Source organism: Xenopus laevis, chromosome 8L (assembly GCF_017654675.1).
Source record: "Xenopus laevis strain J_2021 chromosome 8L, Xenopus_laevis_v10.1, whole genome shotgun sequence".
NCBI lineage: Eukaryota > Metazoa > Chordata > Amphibia > Anura > Pipidae > Xenopus > Xenopus laevis.
Window position 1 is genome coordinate 127671757 of NC_054385.1, and position 22226 is coordinate 127693982.

General features: G+C 41.9%; 3 protein-coding genes and 1 long non-coding RNA gene across 9 annotated transcripts in view; 3 read left to right on the forward strand and 1 right to left on the reverse strand.

The window, feature by feature from the left end:
* On the forward strand, positions 1 to 12178 carry LOC121397222. Of its 4 annotated transcripts, XM_041573638.1 has the most exons (6): positions 1 to 13; positions 205 to 312; positions 9887 to 10264; positions 10474 to 10666; positions 11298 to 11408; positions 11553 to 12178. In XM_041573638.1, the coding sequence occupies exons 3-6, from the start codon at positions 9964 to 9966 to the stop codon at positions 11707 to 11709; spliced, it is 762 nt and encodes a 253-aa protein (XP_041429572.1). In that variant the 5' UTR covers positions 1 to 13; positions 205 to 312; positions 9887 to 9963; the 3' UTR covers positions 11710 to 12178. The 4 variants fall into 4 exon arrangements, with proteins under 4 accessions (XP_041429572.1, XP_041429571.1, XP_041429573.1 ...); XM_041573637.1 differs by lacking the exon at positions 1 to 13 and having other exon boundaries at positions 101 to 312; XM_041573639.1 differs by lacking the exons at positions 1 to 13; positions 205 to 312 and adding an exon at positions 3266 to 3710.
* Positions 1 to 22226, forward strand: part of LOC121397224 (CD48 antigen-like) — a 626518-nt gene that overhangs the window by 47360 nt on the left and 556932 nt on the right. The window lies entirely within an intron of this gene.
* On the reverse strand, positions 1760 to 19747 carry LOC121397226. Of its 2 annotated transcripts, none has more exons than XR_005963598.1 (2): positions 19621 to 19747; positions 1760 to 2278 (listed from the first exon to the last, which is right to left on the reverse strand). It is a non-coding gene; the product is annotated as an uncharacterized LOC121397226 (long non-coding RNA). The 2 variants fall into 2 exon arrangements; XR_005963599.1 differs by lacking the exon at positions 1760 to 2278 and adding an exon at positions 15432 to 15683 and having other exon boundaries at positions 19621 to 19704.
* The window catches only part of LOC121397225, a 19841-nt gene continuing 13096 nt past the window's right edge, over positions 15482 to 22226 (forward strand). Inside the window, exons 1-2 of one of the 2 annotated variants that reach the window (XM_041573647.1) lie at positions 15482 to 15623; positions 17780 to 17895. In XM_041573647.1, coding sequence (XP_041429581.1) covers positions 17874 to 17895 — 22 coding nt within the window. In that variant the 5' untranslated portion in view covers positions 15482 to 15623; positions 17780 to 17873. Of the gene's footprint in view, positions 15624 to 17779; positions 17896 to 19898; positions 20471 to 22226 lie in introns of those variants that run through there. The other variant, XM_041573648.1, reaches the window with a different exon arrangement.

Consider the following 22226-nt stretch of genomic DNA (forward strand, 5'->3'; position numbering starts at 1 on the left):
CATGATGGCTCAGGTTTGTACTCGCTTCCTACATCAGACACATTCATGGAAATGGCTTTCTTCTGTGGAGGTCAAGCTTTATCCTCCTGTTGTGTTACTTCATCTGCCCATTCTCCTTGGGGGGTTGTATTTGAGAGGGAGTAGTGCTGTATAGATGCCTCTCTGTGTTTTGCCTCCTCACTGAATCTCTTCCTCTCTCAATAGAGCTCCTCGCCAGCTACAATGATCAAGATATTTATTTGTTCAACTCCTCCCACAGCGATGGAGCGGAGTAAATCAAGAGATACAAAGTGCATCGAAACAACGCCACAGGTATGGCGGGATCCCTACCATTCCACCTCCAAAGGGGTTGCTCACCTTTCAATTAAACGCTTAGTAGAATATAGTGAGTGATATTCGGAGACTGTTTGTAATCATTTTTCAATTTTTATTATTTCTGGTTTTTGAGTTATTTAGCTTTTTATTCAGCAGCTCTCCAGTTTGCAATTTCAGCAGTCTGGTTGCTAGAGTCCAAATTCCCCTAGCAACCATGCACTGATTTGAATAAGAGACTGGAATATGAATAGGAGAGGCCTGAATAGAAAGATGAAGAATAAAAAGTAGCAATAACAATACATTTGTAGCCTTACAGAGGATGTGTTTTTTAGATGGGGTCAGTGACCCCCCATTTGAAAGCTGGAAAGAATCAGAAGAAGGCAAATAAAAAAAACTATAGAAAATAAATGTGAAAAGTTGCTTAGAATTGACCATTCTATAATATATTAAAAGTTAACTTAAAGGTAAACAACCCCTTTAAAGGGATCTTCAGTATTGGATATTGTGTTCAGACACTTCCCTGTCGTTACTCGGGTATTTATACATGTAGTCCCTGTATATTACACTCTGGGTAAAGGGACATTCACTAGTTATGGACATAGAAAATCATCGACATGTTTCAAGGGGTCTCCTTTAGCAGTGGCGGAACTACCGGGGGAGCAGGGGGTGCAATTGGGCCAGGGCCCCCCCGGCAGCTCACTTTGTGGGCCCCTAGGATCACCCTCTTGTTTATTTAGAGCACCGGACCAGAGTGATCGGAACGTTTCACTAAGTTACTTGCAGCAGTTCTAGGTAATAACTGGTTGGTCGCGTCTGCCCATAGCTGTGTTCCGACTTCACATGAGCAATGTAACATGGTCAGAGCATAGGAGCCTGTGATGCTAGTGGCTGGCCTACACTGTGCCTGCACAACTGCACGTCGATTCATGAGAGCGACGCAGCAGCAGCAGCAGTAAGGAGTACAAAGATACGGTCAGCTGCTGCCCCTCCCCCCTCCTTGTATTACAGCAGTTCTCTTCTAGCTGTAACTCATGTGGCCACTCAGCATGCAGGACTAACTGAATGGCTGCAAAGGCACTATTTGTTTATTTAGGTTAAAGATGTGAGAAGGCTACGGAGCTCTATGTTAGTGTCTGTTAACTCTGAAATAATGGTCTGCTGTTTTACTGGCTTCTGTGAAATGTGTGTCCGTGATGTGTATGTTTGTGTGTGTGTATCCTTGTGTGTGTCTGAGTCTGTGTGTGTGTCTGAGTCTGTGTGTGTGTATCCTTGTGTGTGTCTGAGTCTGTGTGTGTGTCTGAGTCTGTGTGTGTGTATCCTTGTGTGTGTTTGAGTCTGTGTGTGTCTCTGTAAACGTGGAGCGCTCACCTTGTTGTTTCACACTTCTTGTAGTGTCAGGTGCTGTAACTGGAGGACCCACTCCTGTCACTGGGTCATAATAACATGTAGAAAGGAACCAGCAGCACACTGTATTCAAGTTGCAAAAAGTGTACCAAAATTTATTAAGCCCACATCATACAATTTAGGCAACGTTTCGGGCCTACCAGGCCCTTTATCAAGCCATGTGTTACATGATGACCATTCCTTTTAAAGTGAGAGCAAGGGGTGTGTGAGTCCATGCCCCACCCTCTCCTCGTGACATCACAGGGATGTTATATACAATCAGTGACAATTTGTAACAGTCCAGAGACAAAAAAGTAGAAAAAATGGAAAAAAAAGGAAAAAAAGAAAAAAATCCATATAAATGTCCAACTCAATGTCCAATGTTCAATTGTCTCAAGACATTCAAAAAATTTTTTATAGTTATTAATGTGAACAAAAATGCATAGTTAACTGATCAAGCATACCTGAGGCGCCATTAAGACTCACTCTGCATACCGTACTCAGCACTTTTCTGAGACACTTAGTGATATGTCAGCTGCATTGTCAGCACTCAGGGTGTTCTATGCCGATCTTTAATAACCTTAGATAAAACAGAGAATATATGCTTAAAAACATTTGATTAGACAAATTTATAATATGCAATATGTAACATCATTGTATGTCTATACAGGATCACCGTAATTACCTAAAAAATAAAGCTTGCAGGGGTGTATTCCCTGTTCAGACCTCGGGCCAGATTGTGTCCAATTTATGTATCCATTTCATTTCAAGTTTCTTAAGCATTAGGAGTCTATCCCCCCCTCTCCTTGGTATTTCCACAGAGTCAATAACCTGAAATTTAAGTTGACTCACAGAATGTCTGGCTGTTTGAAAGTGTGCGGGGACTGGCAATGCGGTTAAAGCTCTGCGAATAGTTGACTTATGTTTAGAGATACGATCCCGTATCTTTTGTGTAGTTTCGCCCACATATACTAAGCCACAAGGGCATTTCAACAGATAAATTACAAATGAAGATTCACAGGTGAAGTATTTCTTTATCTCATATTTGTTCCCTCTATGTGGATGATAGAAGACATTGCCCTTTGTAACCGAATTACATTGGACATTGGACATTGAGTTGGACATTTATATGGATTTTTTTCTTTTTTTCCTTTTTTTTCTTTTTTTCTACTTTTTTGTCACTGGACTGTTACAAATTGTCACTGATTGTATATAACATCCCTGTGATGTCACGAGGAGAGGGTGGGGCATGGACTCACACACCCCTTGCTCTCACTTTAAAAGGAATGGTCATCATGTAACACATGGCTTGATAAAGGGCCTGGTAGGCCCGAAACGTTGCCTAAATTGTATGATGTGGGCTTAATAAATTTTGGTACACTTTTTGCAACTTGAGTCTGTGTGTGTGTCTGAGTGTCTGTGTGTGTGTGTGTGTCTGTGTGTGTGTGTGTCTGAGTGTGTGTGACTGTGTGTGTGTGTCTGTGTCTGAGTGTGTGTGTGTGTGTCTGAGTGTGTGTGTCTGTGTGTGTGTGTGTGTGTGTGTCTGTGACTGTGTGTGACTGTGTGTGTGTGTGTGTCTGACTGTGTGTGACTGTGTGTGACTGTGTGGGTGTAAAAGTGTTGTTGCCAGTATTGCAGATTGGGAATGCATAAAGAGAACTAGATCAAAAATTTCATGTGGGAAAGTGACTACCGGGGAAGAAATGGAGAAAAAATGAAAACAGCAGCAAATGGCAAAGGAAGTATATTAAAAAAGGCAAGTACAGAAAGAGAGGTTGATAAATAAAATGGAATAGTTGTGGAAAGCAGAAGAGAAAAAGTGTACAGAAGGGGGACAGAGAAGATGGGAACAAGGACAAACTATGAAGAAAAAATGTTAAATTATTAAAGGTGGCTGGGTGGAAAACTGGCAGAAAAGGAGAGTCATTTAAATGAAGTGAACAAGTAAAGAGGAAAAGTGGAAGATGGAGCAAGGACAGAATAGAATGGAGAAGAGGCCATTGGATAACAAGGTATGCCATGTATTCTATAAGCTTCAAGAATGGGTTGGATGGTGTTTAGCAAGTGAGGGAATACAGGGATATGGGAGAGAGCTCATAGTACAAGTTGATCCAGGGACTGGTCCCATTGCCATTTTGGAGTCAGGAAGGAATTTTTCCCCCTCTAGTGCTTGACCAGGCCTGAATAATATATTTTATAATACATGAGTGGTACTCAGCCTGAAGCCTTATGTCTTTAATTATTTATATATATCCTTATAATTGCTATTATAATATATACTCAGAGTTGCCTGTATAACAGCCTGCAAGCTTGTGTCTTTATATGGCCCCCAGTGACTTCTAATATCCTTATCATTTACAGTAGGGGGTACATAATCCCTTATAATACATGAGTGATACTCAGAGTTCCCTGTATAACTCAGCCTGCAGCCTTGTGTCTTTATATGGTCACAGAACAACCCCTCAGTGACTTCTAATATCCTTATCATTTACAGTAGGGGGTACATAATCCCTTATAATACATGAGTGATACTCAGAGTTCCCTGTATAACTCAGCCTGCAGCCTTGTGTCTTTATATGGTCACAGAACAACCACTCAGTGACTTCTAATATCCTTATCATTTACAGTAGGGGGTACATAATCCCTTATAATACATGAGTGATACTCAGAGTTCCCTGTATAACTCAGCCTGCAGCCTTGTGCCTTTATATGGTCACAGAACAACCCCTCAGTGACTTCTAATATCCTTATCATTTACAGTAGGGGGTACATTATCCCTTATAATACATGAGTGATACTCAGAGTTCCCTGTATAACTCAGCCTGCAGCCTTGTGCCTTTATATGGTCACAGAACAACCACTCAGTGACTTCTAATATCCTTATCATTTACAGTAGGGGGTACATTATCCCTTATAATACATGAGTGATACTCAGAGTTCCCTGTATAACTCAGCCTGCAGTCTTGTGTCTTTATATGGTCACAGAACAACCACTCAGTGACTTCTAATATCCTTATCATTTACAGCAGGGGGTGCATTACCGTATATACTCGCGTATAAGCCGAGTTTTTCAGCACCCAAAAAGTGCTGAAAAAATTGACCTCGGCTTATACGCGGGTACCTCTTGTAGATGAAATACGGTAGGCTGCCTCACTGGTGAATTTCAGGAGGCGCCACCCCCGAGTCCTCAGCCCTGGAAGCCCCACAGCTCGAGCAGCAGTCGGACGCGCGTTTCCGCACCAATTTACACCAGATCACCGGCCGCCTCTGCCTTGTGCTCCCGGCCGCCTCACCTCTCTCTCTTCACAGAGAGATGTAACATTTACCCGCAACTCCCCATCTCCTCCCAAAGCGCCGTTTTCTTCTCTCTCCATAGAGAAAAGCTTTCCAGGATGCCGGGTCAGTGACATGAAAGGATTGGGGCTACACCCTAAGCTCGGAGGAGCAGCCCATGTGCTGCCAGTGTAAGGGAACGGCAGGTACTGAGTGGAACAGGTGTGCGACCCTTACTGCAGCCTGTGCGACCCCACCCCCGGTTGCTAAGGTAGAGTCATTGAGGCAACTGCTACTCACCTGCCTGTCAGTCACCCCCTCTCCCAGCTCCTCCACGATGCCCGCACACTCCATGCCCAGGGAGACGGGCAGAGAGGGCAGCCGATCGTACACTCCCTGTCTGGCCATCAAGTCGGCAAAGTTGAGCCCGCAGGCTTTCACTCGCACCAGCACCTCCCCGGCTTTAGGGACGGGCGATCCCTTCTTTACTTGCAGCTTCACTTTATCGTATCCCCCGTGGGCAGAGAGGAGCAGAGATTTGTACGTTGTCTCGGGCTGAGCCGCCGCCGCCTCCTCCTCAGCTGCTGTTGCCTCCGCCGCTGTCTCCGGCTGCTCCTCAGCCTTATTACTCTCCTCAGCCTTCATCTCCTCGGGTTTATTAGTCTCCTCGGGCTTATTAGTCTCCTCGGGCTTAATAGTCTCGTCACAAGGCGGCGGCTGCTGCTCGGGCTGGGCAGGGGCAGTTTGTTGCGCAGACATGTCTGGTCGCTGGGCGGCTGCAGGACAGTGAGAGAGAGAGTGTGAGTCGGTGATTGAGGAGCGATACAATGGGAGAGTGGGAGGAAGAGCGGCTGCCTGTCAGCTGAGCCATTTTTGCGCAGCTCTCTCCACTTCCGCCGGGAGCGTCTGTGTCTCTCCGCGGCTCTTCCCTCGTCTCCAGCTGCTGCCGCCGGGTCTCACCTTCCGGCCAATGGGGGAGGAGGAGCCGGAGAGTCGGGGAGAGCGACCTCAGCAGCCCCTGGCAGTCTGTGTCCTACACAAACAACTACCGGTATTAGAAACTTTCTCAGCTCTGCATTAACATACCGGTATGTTATCAGCCTTGTCATTATTGTGTGGGGAGTGTGTGTGCGGTATATAGTGTATGATGGTGTGGGTAGAGAGTTTGTGTGTGTATATAGTATATGTGTGGGGAGTTTGTGTGTATAGTATGTGTGTGTGATTATTTTGTGGGAAGAGTGTGTGTGTAAAGTATATGTGTGTCTATGTGTGTATAATTGCTAGTGGAAAGTATATTTTGTCTCAGCTGAAAAATATCTGTAATATAAATCCACTGGGGGGGGGGGACAAATTTTCAGTGATTTCGTTTGTGCTGTAGTGATTGTAGCATAAAGGGTCTTAGTTGTGTCTAGGCTTATACGCGAGTCAATACGTTTTCCCAGTTTTTGTAGGTAAAATGAGGTACCTCGGCTTATACACGGGTCGGCTTATACACGAGTATATACGGTATCCCTTATAATAATACATAAGTGATACTCAGAGTTCCCTGTATAACTCAGCCTGCAGCCTTGTGCCTTTATATGGTCACAGAACTCCTCTGTGACTTCTAATATCCTTATCATTTACAGTAGGGGGTACATTATCCCTTATAATACATGAGTGATACTCAGAGTTCCCTGTATAACTCAGACTGCAGCCTTGTGCCTTCATATGGTCACAGAACAACCCCTCAGTGACTTCTAATATCCTTATCATTTACAGTAGGGGGTGCATTATCCCTTATAATACATAAGTGATACTCAGAGTTCCCTGTATAACTCAGCCTGCAGCCTTGTGCCTTTATATGGTCACAGAACTCCTCTGTGACTTCTAATATCCTTATCATTTATAGTAGGGGGTACATTATCCCTTATATCATTATAATACAGTGAAACCTCAATTTTACATGTCCTTTCTACATGTAACTTTTAAGTTAACTTTTAGTATGTAATATAATGGCCAATTCTAAGCAACTTTTAAATTGGTTTTCATTTTCAAATGGGGGTCACTGGTCCCATCTAAACAACAAATGCTCTGTAAGGCTACAAATTAACTGTTATTGCTACTTTTTAATGACTCGTTTATCTATTCAGGCCTCTCCTATTCATATTCCAGTCTCTTATTTAAATCAATGCATGGTTGTTAGGGTAATTTGGACCCTAGCAACCAGATGTCTGAAATTGGAAACTGGAGAGCTGCTGAATAAAAAGTTAAATAACTCAAAAACAACAAAGAATATAAAATGAAAACCAATTGCAAATTGTCTCAGAATATCACTCTCTACATCATATTAAAAGTTAACTCAAAGGTGAGCAACCCTTTTAGGGGGGCCCAATTATGAATTTCTGTACCGGGGCCCTTAGGGGTCTAGTTACGCCACTGTCCTTTAGGGATGCATTGAATCCACTATTTGGGATTTGGCCGAATCCTTTGTGAAAGATTTGGCCGAATAACGAAATGAATCAGGATCCCAATTAACATATGCAAATTAGGGGCATTAGTGGGACATTTTATTTACTTCATTGTTTTTTGATGAAAAGTCACGTGCTTTCCCTTTCTGCCCCTAATTTACATATCCCCATTACGGTTCTGATTCGCTTCGGCCAGGCATAAGAATTCGGCCTAATCCTGCTGAAAAAGACAGAATCCTGGATTCAGTTCATCCCTAGTTTTCTTGCTGTTCCCTATGTGATCTGTTATCGGAAACCAGTTATCCAGAAAGCTCCGAATTACGGAATGGCTGTCTCCCACAGACTCCATTATAATGAAATAATCCAAATCTAAAAATGATTTTCTTTTTCTCTGTAATAATAAAACAGTAGCTTTTATGTGATCTCCACTTGGTGGCAGTCTGGGATAATAAATACAAAGGCTTGTACAGGTATGGGACCCGTTATCCACAATGCTTAGGACCTAGGGTTTTTCAGATATAGGACCTTTCCGTAATGGCTACTATAAATCATTTAAACATTAAGGGGGTTATTTATTAAAGTCCTAATGCCAAAAACTGTTTTATTGTAAAATCTGAATTTTTAGTGGACTTGATGTTTTCGAGATTTATTATACCCCGAGGATGGAAAAAGTCTGAATCCTAAAATACTCAGTCTCCAAGCTGTCGGGTCTTGTAGAAGTCAATGGCAAAGGTCACATTTCAAATTATGAATGTATCATGGTCTGTGCTGAGTTTTGGGCAAAAATCCGAAAAATTTAGGGTTTTCAAGCGATTTCATGAAAAATTTGAGTGTTTCGAGTCTAAAACACTAACAAAAATTGAGTTTTTATTGAGTTTTTTTCAATGATAAATTCTAGTTTGTCAGACTTTTCTTACTTAAAAAATCTGAAAAAATCAGATTTTAATAAATAACCCCCTTAATAAACCCGATAGGATTGTTTTGCTATATAAAGCTCGTCTCAGTAATACCCTGACAACGTAGAAAGGTGAGGACTTCCGGCAGGGGGGTAACTACAGAGGAAGCAGACCCTGCGGCTGCAGGGGGGCCCAGGAGGTATGGGGGCCCCATGAGGCTCTCATTCATGAGCAATTTCAACATATATTGGTAAAACAGGACAAACACTGAATATGTTGGGGGCCCTAAAATTAATTTGCTGTGGGGCCCAGCAACATCTAGTTACGCCACTGACTTCCGGGCAACTTTAAAAGAAATCTGTATGTTTATTTCACAGCAGAGTTTTCAATGGAGAATAACTTGTAACAGAATTAACAGAAATGTACAAGTTGTGCTTTTTTTTTTTAACTGGCCCACTGGCCGCAGATGAGTTGCTCTTGTCAGTAATGATTTAGTCCCACTGAGGCAGTTAGTCCATACATCAGTCTCTCAAAGACTTGTCTCAGGATTGTATCCAAATCTCTTCTTTTCACAGACCTCTCTTAGTTACCTCACACACACTCTCACTTCCTGCTTCCTGTCTTTGGCAGAGAGCTTCCCTCCCCCCAGGTGGTGACATCACTCCCACACCTGCAGTGCTAATTAAATGCAGATTGTTCACAGCATCTGTAATTCTCTTTACATTCTGTGTCTCATAGAGCATTCTGGGAGATATGAACCCTTCCCTCTACACACTGTATTACAATATATATATATATATATACATTAGTAACTGTAAGGTTTCATAGTTGTGTACATCACAGTGAATGAGCAAGGTGACATCATCACATTGGCCATTGTGACATCATCTCTATGGCCATTATGACATCATCATTCTGGCCATTGTGACATCATCTCTATGGCCATTGTGACATATTCTGGCCATTGTGACATCATCTCTATGGCCATTGTGACATCATCAGCCTGGAAGCTATAAAACTGCAGCTGGCACTGAGCTCATTTCATCGTAAGAACTTGAAGTGGACACTACTAGTGGACACATCATGTATCTTAATATAACTAATACAATGTATCATCATTTATTTATCATCATAATCGGACTATTTACTTTATTTATGAATACCACATCAGGTAAGAAAGATCATTCTCTGCCTTTTTACCCATGAGATATTAACTGGCTCTGTATGTTTCAAACCAATGACATATACAGTAGAACCCCCATTTTACATCCCCTGATTCTAAGTTTGCCCTCATTTTACATTGTTGTTTTGTGGTCCCACCTATATATTATGGATAATACATTTCCCTGATTTTACATTTACCTGGATTTTACACCATTTTCTCTGGTGCCCTGAAAAACGTAAAATGGGGGTTCTACTGTATATCAATGTAAGGTTAGCGAGTCGATGTGAAAAGTCGGGGACACGACTCATGAATGGAATTTGGTAGGCGCCTCTGTTGCAGGATGAGGCTGATAGAGACTGCTCTCTACATTTCATGATCCTAATGTCATTTTTTCCCTCTTTTAGCAGTGACGGTTGAGAATTTCACCTTATTTAAAGAGAAGCTGACGCTGAAGGCACATACAATCAATGTGATTCCATGTATGTTTCAAACACTGAAACCACTCAACCCACTCAGATTCCAACTGGAATGGGGGAAAATGGATACGAAAGGTTACACGCGTCTAATCCACCTGCACGGAGACCGCGTGACAGTGGCATCGCCCGATTTGAAGGACAAATACTACATTTTTGAAAGCCAGGTGGCAAACGGGATCTGCTCTCTGGTGATTAATCCCACAGAGATGACAGACAGCGGCACTTATCAGGTCCGGCTGAAAATTGTAGGAAAGCTGTACGAGCCGGTTCCATCTATAGACATTCAAGTTAAGAATCAAGACACAGGTAAAGTGCAAGAAAGATAATTATTCCTGATTTCAAATGTAATCCTAATGAAATGTATCACTCATTAGATGTGAAAGAAAAGTGTCTGTATTGTAACCCCAATACACAGCACATTAACTGACTAAATCTAACACTCGTCAGTGCTGCCCACACTCTCACTTAGTAAATCTATCTTTCCTTGGGATTCATGGGATCATTTTGCTTTGCAGATTCACGGGGATTGTCCGATAAAAAGTCTGAAACAACGACTATTGCATCAACAGCCGCAGCCACTGTCTCTTTTGAAGACGAGATCCTCCAATATATTAACTCAAGTGCTAAAAGGGAGACTACGACTAGTATAGTCCTTGGAATGCTCCTTGTTGTAGGCGTAATAGGCTTACTAATAGCAGTCCAACAATGGTAAGTGACATTTCTTTTTGCTTTTTTGGTCGTCAAGAAAGGTGGAAACATATCTTGCGCTAGAGTAGAAATCGGAGGCCAACAAAAGTGTAAAGACAATAAGGGGGGAATGTGATATTGGTCGATAACACAAAAATTGTTCGCAATTCATTCGCAATGCAAATAAATGTTCTCAAAGTGAAACATTTTTCCTGTGCGAACACTTTGTCCCTCATGTGACAGTAGGATAGCGATTGTGAATTTTATAGTTTACGAGTGCGTAGTGTATGTAATAAAACTTCCCAATCGCAAACCTTTTTTTGCGACAGTTTTGCTTTTTTTGAGAGTTTTGCTCTTTGCAAATTTTATTACACTTTTCCCTAAATATTTTAGCAAGAGCCAATTTAGTGAGATTTGAGTCTACTCAGCCATAAATAAGCAGTAATATATCCTTATATATGGGGGTTAGTGATGTCATCAGTTGTCCTTCCTTGTAATGAGTGTCTGGTCTTGTGTCTTTATATGGTCACACACTGAAGTTATTGTTTTTTATACATAAATATATTTATACATATACATCAACTGCACCAAAAATATTGTATTTAACAAAAATCCTTTAGCCATTTCAAAATAGTTTCCTGTTTTTTTGCAGTATGAACAGAAGGCCAAAAAACCCGGCTGGAGACGAAGAAAACCCATCTAGTGATGAAGAAAAGCCATCTAGTGATGAAAAAAAGCCACCAGTTAAGACTTCAAAGAAAGGGTAAGTAAACATTTATAATGTTTTTTTATGTCCACTAAATATTCTGAACTCAGGGCCTTGCATACATTTCCATCTAACATACCAGATACATATCAGTAAGTAGTTGCATTTTTAAGAATCTCTTGAATGATTTTGTATGTGCAGGAAAGATAAAAAGAAGAAGAAGAAGAAGAAGAAGAAGAAAAGAGAAAAAAGCAAGTCAGAAAAGTCTTCTGATGAGAGTGAGGAAAGCGCGTCTAGTAAATCAGAAGAGAGTGAGGAAAGCGCGTCTAGTAAATCAGAAGAGAGTGAAAGTGACTAGAACAGGAGTGACTGGACATCATTACAAGTATATCATGAGAACAAAGAGAATTTAGAAGCTTCCTTGGATAAGAATGACTTATTGATAGAAGAATAAATCCTAAAATTGAAAGACGCTGCTTTAATTGGAGGAAGGACTTTTGTCTCTTTTCAGCCTCATCTCTGATGTCACTATGGAATGAAAAACTGAAAGATTTTCCATTTTTTATTCTAATCCGCAAATTCTGTCATTTTATAAAAATATTTTCAATAAAACCTAAATAATTTTATAATTTCTTCTTTGTATTCATCTCTTTGATATACTATGTGTAGTTGTGTGTTTTTTACATTTCTTTAAATGTCATTAACATGACTTTGTAAGTAGCAGAATTATGAAATCTATCCTTACAGAGTCCACTTATTGGAGCAAACTTGTACAGGCATGGGACTTGTTATCCAGAATGATCAGGAACTGCGGTTTTCAGGATAAGGGATCTTTTTGAAATGTGTCTACGTACCTAAAGTTTACTAGAAAATCAAGTAAACATTAAATAAACCTGATAGGCTGGTTTTGCTTCCAATAAGGATTAATTATATCTTAGTTTAGATCAAGTACAAGATACTGTTTTATTATTGCAGTGAAAAAGGAATGGATTATTTGGATTATATGGCGTCTAAGGGAGATGGCCTTTCCTTAATTCTGAGCTTTCTGGATAATGGGTTTCCAGATAATGGTTTTCCAGTTTTAGCTTTGGAATCAGGGTTTATTATCATATCCAGAAGCAGGAATATAGGCTCATTGACCATTGCCAAGGGTTCAAGTGTTAATGACACCCCTAGACCAAATCTGTTCCTATTCAATAAACTTGACTTCAGTATTTATTATGTGGGCTCTTATAATACATAAACCATTTTTCAGTTGTAAAAAAGAAAAAAACACATCACATAAAAAACCATTGGAATCTTCGGGTCTTCTTCCGCATCGGCAATTTCCGTCACTTTCGGCGCATACGCAGTTGTTGCGAATTGGAAAATTACCAAAGAGAAGAAGATGGCGCCCGTGAACTCCGCTGCACAGAATCTGCACCGAGGGGTAAGTAAAGAGGTAAGGTCATTAACCGGGGGTAACACCTAGGCTGGGGGGAGCAGGGAGGGGGTCTATGTAGGGTAGGGTTTTTATAATTAAGGGTTTGGTTCTCCTTTAAGCATTCCCCTGATTTCTGCAGATTTTCCTCAATTTCTGCCAATTTGCGGGTTAAAAATCCAACATGCAGAGCATTTCAGTAATGTCAGCGGAGCTCTTCCCAGAATGTCGTCACATCTGTGACAGAAAGAGTCTCGTCAGCATGTCACAGGTCCCCCTAAAAAGTATTTGGGAAAGTTGACAGCTCTGCTGTTGTCATTGATTTCACATAAAACAGGGGTCCTCAACCACAGGGCCGTGGGCTGTGCCGAAATGGGCCGCCTCTGCTCCCAGCTGTCGTCTGTAATAGCTGGAAAAACAATGAAAAAGGCCCTAATCACCTGCAACCCCAGCTCCCTGATGCAGCTTTGTGAAGCCCAGGAAGCTTTCTACTGATTGCGATAAGGACCAAAATACAGTTTGATCTACATCACCCCAACCTCGTCTTGCTTGAAACCTTTGTGCAAAAAAGGTTGGAGACCGCTGACATAAAACACTGGCCCAGAAGTCAAAATAACTGTTTATAGGGTTACCAACCTTTCATAAAATTTCCACTGGGCTGTGGTGGGACGGAAACAAAAGGGGCGGGCTGTGACACAAAAGGGGTGGGCTGTATGAAAAAGGGGCAGGTCATGATGCAAAGGGGGTGGAGCCAGTGGCGTAACTAGACCCCCAAGGTACAGAAATTTACAACTGGGCCCCCCCTAAAAGGATTGTTCACCTATGAGTTAAATTTTCGTATGATGTAGAGAGGGATATCCTGAGACTATTTTCAATTGGTTTTCATTTTTTATTATTTGTGGGTTTTGAGTTATTTAGCTTTTTATTCAGCAGCTCTCCAGTTTACGATTTCAGTAGTCTGGTTGCTAGGGTCCAAAGTCCCCTAGCAACCATGCATTGATTTAAATATGAGACTGAAATATGAATAGGAGAGGGCCTAAATACACAAATGAGTCATTGAAAATTAGCAACAACAGTTAATGTAAAAGTTACACGAAAAAAGGACATTAGAAGTCACTGAGGGGTTGTTCTGTGACCATATAAAGGCACAAGGCTGCAGGCTGAGTTATACAGGGAACTCTGAGTATCACTCATGTATTATAAGGGGTAATGTACCCCCTACTGTAAATGATAAGGATATTAGAAGTCACTGGGGGCCATATAAAGACACATTTTGATTTTGATGATAATTTTGCTGTACCTGAAATGACAGACCATATGGGGGTCTTCATTTGGGGCCGCTATATGCCACATGCTTGGGTACACCTATACATATTGGGCATCAAACTGTTCAGAGGACCCTAGGCTTTCATATTTGGGGTGATTTCTCTTGATACCTAAAAGTATATGGGTAATACGATGCTGCAGGCTAGAAATTTTGAGGTGATTTTTGGAAATGTCGCCAAAATCACCAAATTTAGGAATGGTTTGCGGCTTGGTACTTTGGAGTACAAAGACATGCATACCCAATTTACTTTCTTTTCAATTATTTTTATTAGCATATTTAAAAACAGAAAGAACAAAGAGCAGCAAAGGCATACCCAATTTAGATTTGTGGGAATGTGTACTTTTCGAAAATATATGGTTTTCTGGAGTGAACTTACTTTTTTCTACTTTAACCCCCCCCCCCAAAACGATGCAAATGTGTTGATTTTGCAGTATCTGGAATTACAGAACTGATAGCTCAAATGGGGTGTCTACATTTAAGGGCCCCTATATGCGACGTGCTTGGGTACACCTATACATATTGGGCATCAAACTGTTCAGTGGACCCCAGGCTTTCATATTTGGGGTGTTTTACATTGATACCTAATGATGTATGGGAGATATGATTCTGTAGATTGGAAGCTTTGAGGTCATTTTTCAAAAAATTCACCAATTTCTATAAAACATTATAACTTTAGGAAACAATTGCAACTTGGTAGTTTGGAGTACAAAGATATATTTACCCATTTTTGATTCACCAGAATCTGTTCTTTCTAATAATGGGTAGTTTTCTAGGGTAAACCTACTGTTAGTGGAATGTTTGGCCTTGAAATCAGAAGTATGCCGTTTGGGGAGCGGTGCTTTGGAAATTTGGTAGTGTACTGCTTGTAGATTTTGATCTATACAAGTGAGAAATCTCCATAAAACTATATATATTTGGTATTGCCACGTTCAGGAGACATAGACCTTTCCAAATCGGCTGTGTTCTCGTACATAAAGTAAATGATGTTTCTGATATATGTGATTGTTCTTTGTGAAACATGAATTTTTTCATTTTATTGGACACTTAGAAGCCTATATTTTTTTTACAGAAGTAGAATTACACCAAAATTCTTGCATATTTTGAACGTTCAGGTTGTCCTGTAAAAAACAATATATTGTTTTCCTGGGTAAACTAAAAGACCGCCCCAAGAAAGGCCCTTAAAGTGAAAGAGTGCAAAATATCTAAAAACTGCTTGGCAGTAGATGTTCGCATCTAGGACAAAACGGCTGGCAGGGAAAGGGTTAAGTTGATTCCTTCCTAGTTGGTCTGTAGGAGGGAAGAATAAATTTTCTCGGCACCCGTACAGTAAATGTTTTAATTTCCCCAGCTCAAGGCACTGAAGTTGTGACGTTTGAGCCGTCGGTGCAGCAGATGGTAGAGAACGGAGGTCAGAGAGTGATCACAATCGTTACAGATGGAATTCAGCTGGGCAGCCTCCCTGGGCAACTGTCTGTCGGGGGCCTACGCACTCCTCGTATACTTACCATCCAGAACGGAGAGCAAGGTAACCTGCATCCCACATGCACAATTACTCCTTTCCTTACAGCACGGGATGTTGCACTTCCTACAGTAACACATAGTAACATAATGAGTTAGATTGAAAAAAGACACATGTTCAATCTTTAAACTCTATATATAACCTGCCTAACTGCCAGTTGATCCAGAGGAAGGTTAAAACCCAATTTGAAGCCTCTCCAATTTGCCTCAGAGGGGGAAAAATTCCTTCCTGACTCCAAAATGGCAATGGGACCAGTCCCTGGATCAACTTGTACTATGAGCTCTCTCCCATATCCCTGTATTCCCTCACTTGCTAAACACCATCCAACCCCTTCTTAAAGGGGTGTTTCACCTTTAAGTTAAATTTAAGTATGTTATAGAATGGCTTAGTCAAAGCAACTTTTCAGTTGGTCTTCATTATTTACTTTTTTAGAGTTTTATTTAAATGTCTGCCTTCTTCTTCTAACTCTTTCCTGTTTTCATATGGGGGGTCACTGACCCCATCTAAAAACAAATGCTCTGTAAGGCTATAAATATATTGTAATTGCTCCTTTTTATTACTCATCTTTCTACTCCGGCCTCTCCTATTCAAGTTCCAGTTTCTTATTCATATCAGTGCATGGTTGCTAAGGGAATTTGGACCCTAGCAAACAGCTGAAGCTCCAAACTGGAGAGCTGCTGAATAAAAAGCTAAATAACTCAAAAACCACAAATAATAAAAAAATGAAAACCAACTGGAAATTGTATCAGAATATCCCTCTCTGAGTGATATTCACTTACTGAGCTTAGGGACCCACTCACCCAAGGCAACCACAGCCATTTAGCAGTAAAGATCTGTGTCTCCAAAGATGCCCCAGTAGCTCCCCATCTTCTTTTCTGCTGATTCACTGCACATGCTCTGTGCTGCTGTCACTTACTGAGCTTAGGGACCCACTCACAACAAAAATATTGTATGGTCTGAAACCTGAAAAGAGCAGTTTTTCTTAAAATTTGCTTTATAAAGAACGGGACTGTGTTCTTAGACTGTTTGTTTGTCTTTATTTTTAATAAAATATGATTCTCGGGTTTGGAATTTCTGCTGCTATCTGGTTGCTAAGGCTTAATTACCCTACCAACCAGGCAACAGTTTGGACGTCACAATGAAAGATCAGTCGGGGAGAACCAGAACATTCTTGTCTACTGGCTTAGGATTGATTATCATTAAAGGAGAAGGAAAGCTACTGAAACAGTTTAATGCCAATAGAATAACCACAATAGTGCAAGCTTGTAGACGCTTTCTGTTTGTTTAGGATAGCAGCTGCCATATTAGCTTGCTGTGACATCACTCCCTGCCTGAGTCTCTCCCTGCTTACTCATAGCTCTGGGCTCATATTACAGCAGGGAGGTGAGGAGGAGAGGGAGAGAGGAGCAAACTGAGCATGCTCAAGCCCTAGCCCTGGAGGTTTAAGCTGAAAACAGGAAGTCTGATACAGAAGCCTATGAGTACACAATAGAAATAAATGCTGTTTCTATTATAGGAGAAAAAAAACCCGTAACATAAAAAACCCCTACCCTTTGTAGACCCCCCCCAGCCTAGATGGTACCCAGGGCAAATGCCCCTAACTTTTTACTTACCCCTCGGTGCAGATTCTGTCCACCGCAGTTCATGGCAGCCATCTTCTTTCCTTCGCCAAACTTCTAAGCAGACCTTCGTTTTCGGCCCATGCGCGGTCGGAGTCATTTTCTGGTCCCCAAAAACTTCGCATGCGCCTAAATCTTTAGGGGGCGTATGGGTTTTTTTTATGTTACGGGTTTGTTTCTCCTTTAACTGAGGACTTGGAACAGCATTACTGATAAAGCTTACTTCGTTTTAGCCTTTCCTTCTCCTTTAATGCTTGCTGTTACTATTGAGTGTGACTGCCCCTGAGTAATGTGGGCGTGGTTACAACTCCTGCCTTGCAGCACTGAGATCCTGGGTTCGGTTCTGCCCGGGGCACTCTCAGGGGGGGCGCTAGTTTCTCTTGCATCATGGTGTCCTAACAGTATTAGTGACTCTCCAGCATTACGAGTGGCCATTGCCAGTAGTTTTGAGGATAATCAGACAGGAATGGTCAGACTTCAGAACAAAATGGATGTTGCTGCACCTGCCATTTCAATACACAATAAACTCTGTCTGTGTTGCAGCTGTAGAGGTGGCTGAAGAGCAAGTTGTAGAAGAGACTGTCCTGGTGGAAGTGTCGCCGCCTTCTCCTCCTGCCAAAAAGTACTGAGTAGCAACATGTGCTACAGAAGAAGGACCAGTAAGTGATGATAATGACTAACAGATAATGTCCTGGATAGCCAGCGACCAGCTCATCACAGTCACGTCCTACCAGGACAGAAGTCAGTGTGTATTCCCACCTCTACTATTTGTTCAACAGAAGGACAGTCCCAAGATAGTCAGGGATCAGCTGTATGTACTGTATTATCCCCTCCCCTCCCCTGCACAGAAAATACCTACCCACATACCTACTGTACTGGGACTGTGTATCCCACCCCTCCCCCACCTGCACAGAAAATACCTACCCACATACCTACTGTACCTACTGTACTGGGACTGTGTATCCCTCCCCTCTCCCCCCTGCACAGAAACTACCTACCCACATACCTACTGTACCTACTGTACTGGGACTGTGTATCCCTCCCCTCTCCCACCTGCACACAAACTACCTACCCACATACCTACTGATTGTGATAAGGACCAAAATACTGTTTGATCTACATCACCCCGACCTCATAAAAATAGTTTTGCTTGAAACTGGTCCATGGTGCAAATAAGGTTGGAGTCCGCTGACATAAAACACTGGCCCAGAAGTCAAAATAACTGTTTATAGGGTTACCAACTTTTCATAAAATTTTCATTGGGCTGTGGTGGGACGGAAACAAAAGGGGCGGGCTGTGACATAAAAGGGGTGGACTGTATGAAAAAGGGGCAGGTCATGATGCAAAGGGGGTGGAGCCAGTGGCGTAACTAGACCCCCAAGGGCCCTGGTACAGAAATTTATAACTGGGCCCCCCTAAAAGGATTGTTCACCTATGAGTTAAATTTTAGTATGATGTAGAGAGGGATATCCTGAGACTATTTTCAATTGGTTTTCATTTTTTATTATTTGTGGGTTTTGAGTTATTTAGCTTTTTATTCAGCAGCTCTCCAGTTTGCGATTTCAGTAGTCTGGTTGCTAGGGTCCAAAGTCCCCTAGCAACCATGCATTGATTTAAATATGAGACTGAAATATGAATAGGAGAGGGCCTAAATACACAAATGAGTCATTGAAAATTAGCAACAACAGTTGCTTGTAAAAGTTGATGTAAAAGTTACACGAAAAAAAGGACATTATAAGTCACTGAGGGGTTGTTCTGTGACCATATAAAGGCACAAGGCTGCAGGCTGAGTTATACAGGGAACTCTGAGTATCACTCATGTATTATAAGGGATAATGTACCCCCTACTGTAAATGATAAGGATATTAGAAGTCACTGAGGGGTTGTTCTGTGACCATATAAAGGCACAAGGCTGCAGGCTGAGTTATACAGGGAACTCTGAGTATCACTCATGTATTATAAGGGATAATGTACCCCCTACTGTAAATGATAAGGATATTAGAAGTCACCGAGGGCTTCTGTGACCATATAAAACACATTCTAGTACCACATCGACCACATAAACTACAACTCCCAGCATCATGAAGCAGCAGTTGGAAGAATTTGCCCAGGGTTATATGGCAACACTTCAAAGTTCTATAAAGAATCACAATATGTATAAAAAAAAAACCCTGGGTGTCCCAGTGCAACTAGGAGTGAGCTCCCTGGTGCCAGGGCCTGGACTGCAGGAACGTTTCCCTCTCCTGCTGTAGCAGTGCTAACCCAGGGACCATCTCAGTTAGCGTGCCACACACCTGCCATTCATCTCAGGCTGCAGCCACAAAAAGAGTTTGTACCAGAACACAGACAGACACACAGACACACAAGGACTGAGAGAAACTTACCCCATGCACCCGAGGTCTCTAACGCATCAGGGATGCCCCTCCCCCTAGTATAGCAGCAGCTCCTCCATGTGGGTCTGAGTGATAGCCAGTGCCGTGTACAATGGAGGAGGAGGGAGAGAGAAAAGAAATCCCCACTGCGAGGCTGACTGTGCTTCCACCAGCACTTGCCATGATATCATGACGGACCCGCCCCCTGCTTGCTCTCCCCAGCGTAGCCTGGAGACGGGAGATCACAAGCAGGAGCTGAAGACTGAAGCGGAGGCGGAGCTACTGTCACTCAAAACTCCCGGTGTGCAGGCTTTAACCCTTTGCCTGCCAAGCACGTACCCCGTATGTTCTGACAGGCAAGGGCTCAGACTGCCAAACACGTACCTAGTATGTTGTTTGGCACTTCCGGGTTTCTTCTTTGATCTGCGGCTGGGGAGCGCAGGAAAAAGCCGCAAATCACTCGGCAACCCCCTAGGCAACGAGCACCGGGTCCTCAATGGTATTCCGACCCCACCGATCACCCCCCGCACCCGACCCCAAGATGGCCGACATCGGCTGACACGTACCTTGAACGCTGTCAGCCAAATTTGGATTTCTTCGGTGATCTGCGGCTTGCGATGGGGGGGAAACGGCGCAGATCACTTGGCCACCCCCTAGGCAACGAGCGTAGGTCCTTCATCGCCTGCTGGCCCCACCGATTGCCTCCCACACGACCCCAAGCAACGCCTGGGTCAGCTGACACGTGGCTGCTTCTGGGGTATATAATCCTGCCCCCTTCTATTATGCTGACGCTGATCTTCCTGGGAGCCTTCCTGCTGCGTTCCTCCAGTGGTGCTTGAGAGAGACTTTGCCTGTCCCCCAGGTATGAAATTTACTTTATTGCACTTATTATACATCATTACACTTGTTTTTTTTTGCTTTTTTCACCTTTTCCCTTTTTGTCCCACTCACTGTTGTACACCCATATACCCACACATATACTCACATATACACACATACACACACATTTGCAAGTGTATATACCTGTATAATCATATTTATTTGCTACATTTTATCATTGTTGCATTTTCTGTGATTTTTTTATTGAATATTCTGTTTTGCTTATGTATATTTAGTATAGCTTTGGTATAGCTGTGGTACAGAACGATGTATTTTACTTTGTTCGATTCATGAGAATATGTACTTTCCAAAAATATATGGTTTTCTGTTTTTATTTTACAGTTTGGGGGTCTTACGGCACATAACGCACAGTTGGGGCTCTGTTTTCAATAGCTGAGTTTTTTATTTTGGGTCCGTACATACCATATACTTTGGTAATTCTATGCATATTGGGCATCAAACTATTCAGTAGACCTCCATATTTAGGGTGATTTTTCTTTGTATGTAAAACATTGTGTGCGATAAATGCGGCAAACTGCAACATTTGTAGGCGATTTTCAGAAATGTATGTAAATTTTATCGCTAAATTTAGGAAAGACTTGCGACTTGGTACTTTGGAGTACAAAGACATGCATACCCAATTTGGATTTGTGGGAATGTGTACTTTCCAAAAACATATGGTTTTCTGGGGTGAACTTACTTTTTTCTATCTTTGCCCCCCCCCCAAAACTATGTAAATGTGTTGATTTTGCAGTAACTGAAATGACAGACCATATGGGGGTCTTCCTTTTGGGGCCCCTATATGCCATGTGCTTGGGTACACCTATACATATTGGGCATCAAACTGTTCAGAGGACCCTAGGCTTTCATATTTGGGGTGATTTCTCTTGATACCTAAAAGTATGTGGGTAATACGATGCTGCAGGCTAGAAATTTTGAGGTGATTTTTGGAAATGTCACCAAAATCACCAAATTTAGGAATGGTTTGCAGCTTGGTACTTTGGAGTACAAAGACACGCATACCCAATTTAGATTCGTGGGAATGTGTACTTTCCGAAAATATATGGTTTTCTGGGGTGAACCTACTTTTTTCTACTTTTGACCCCCCAAAACGATGTAAATGTGTTGATTTTGCAGTACCTGAAATGACAGACCATATGGGGGTCTTCCTTTTGGGGCCCCTGTATGCCACATGCTTGGGTACACCTATACATATTGGGCATCAAACTGTTCAGAGGACCGGTATGGTGGGATCCCTACCATTCCACCTACAAAGGGGTTGCTCACCTTTTAATTACCTTTCAATTAAACGTTTAGTAGAATATAGTGAGTGGTATTCGGAGACTGTAATCATTTTTCAATTTTTATTATTTGTGGTTTTTAACATATTTAGCTTTTTATTCAGCAGCTCTCCAGTTTGCAATTTCAGCAGTCTGGTTGCTAGAGTCCAAATTCCCCTAGCAACCATGCACTGATTTGAATAAGAGACTGGAATATGAATAGGAGAGGCCTGAATAGAAAGATGAAGAATAAAAAGTAGCAATAACAATACATTTGTAGCCTTACAGAGGATGTGTTTTTTAGATGGGGTCAGTGACCCCCCATTTGAAAGCTGGAAAGAATCAGAAGAAGGCAAATAAAAAAAAACTATAGAAAATAAATGTGAAAAGTTGCTTACAATTGACCATTCTATAATATATTAAAAGTTAACTTAAAGGTAAACAACCCCTTTAAAGGGA

Bases quoted from the DNA above. Each gene is read 5' to 3' on its own strand.
- LOC121397222 (XM_041573636.1), top strand. From the start codon at position 9,401: ATGTATCTTAATATAACTAATACAATGTATCATCATTTATTTATCATC. The intron at 9,489-9,886 runs GTAAGAAAGATC...TCCCTCTTTTAG, and splicing joins ATTTATGAATACCACATCAG to CAGTGACGGTTGAGAATTTC. The intron at 11,409-11,552 runs GTAAGTAAACAT...TTGTATGTGCAG, and splicing joins GTTAAGACTTCAAAGAAAGG to GAAAGATAAAAAGAAGAAGA.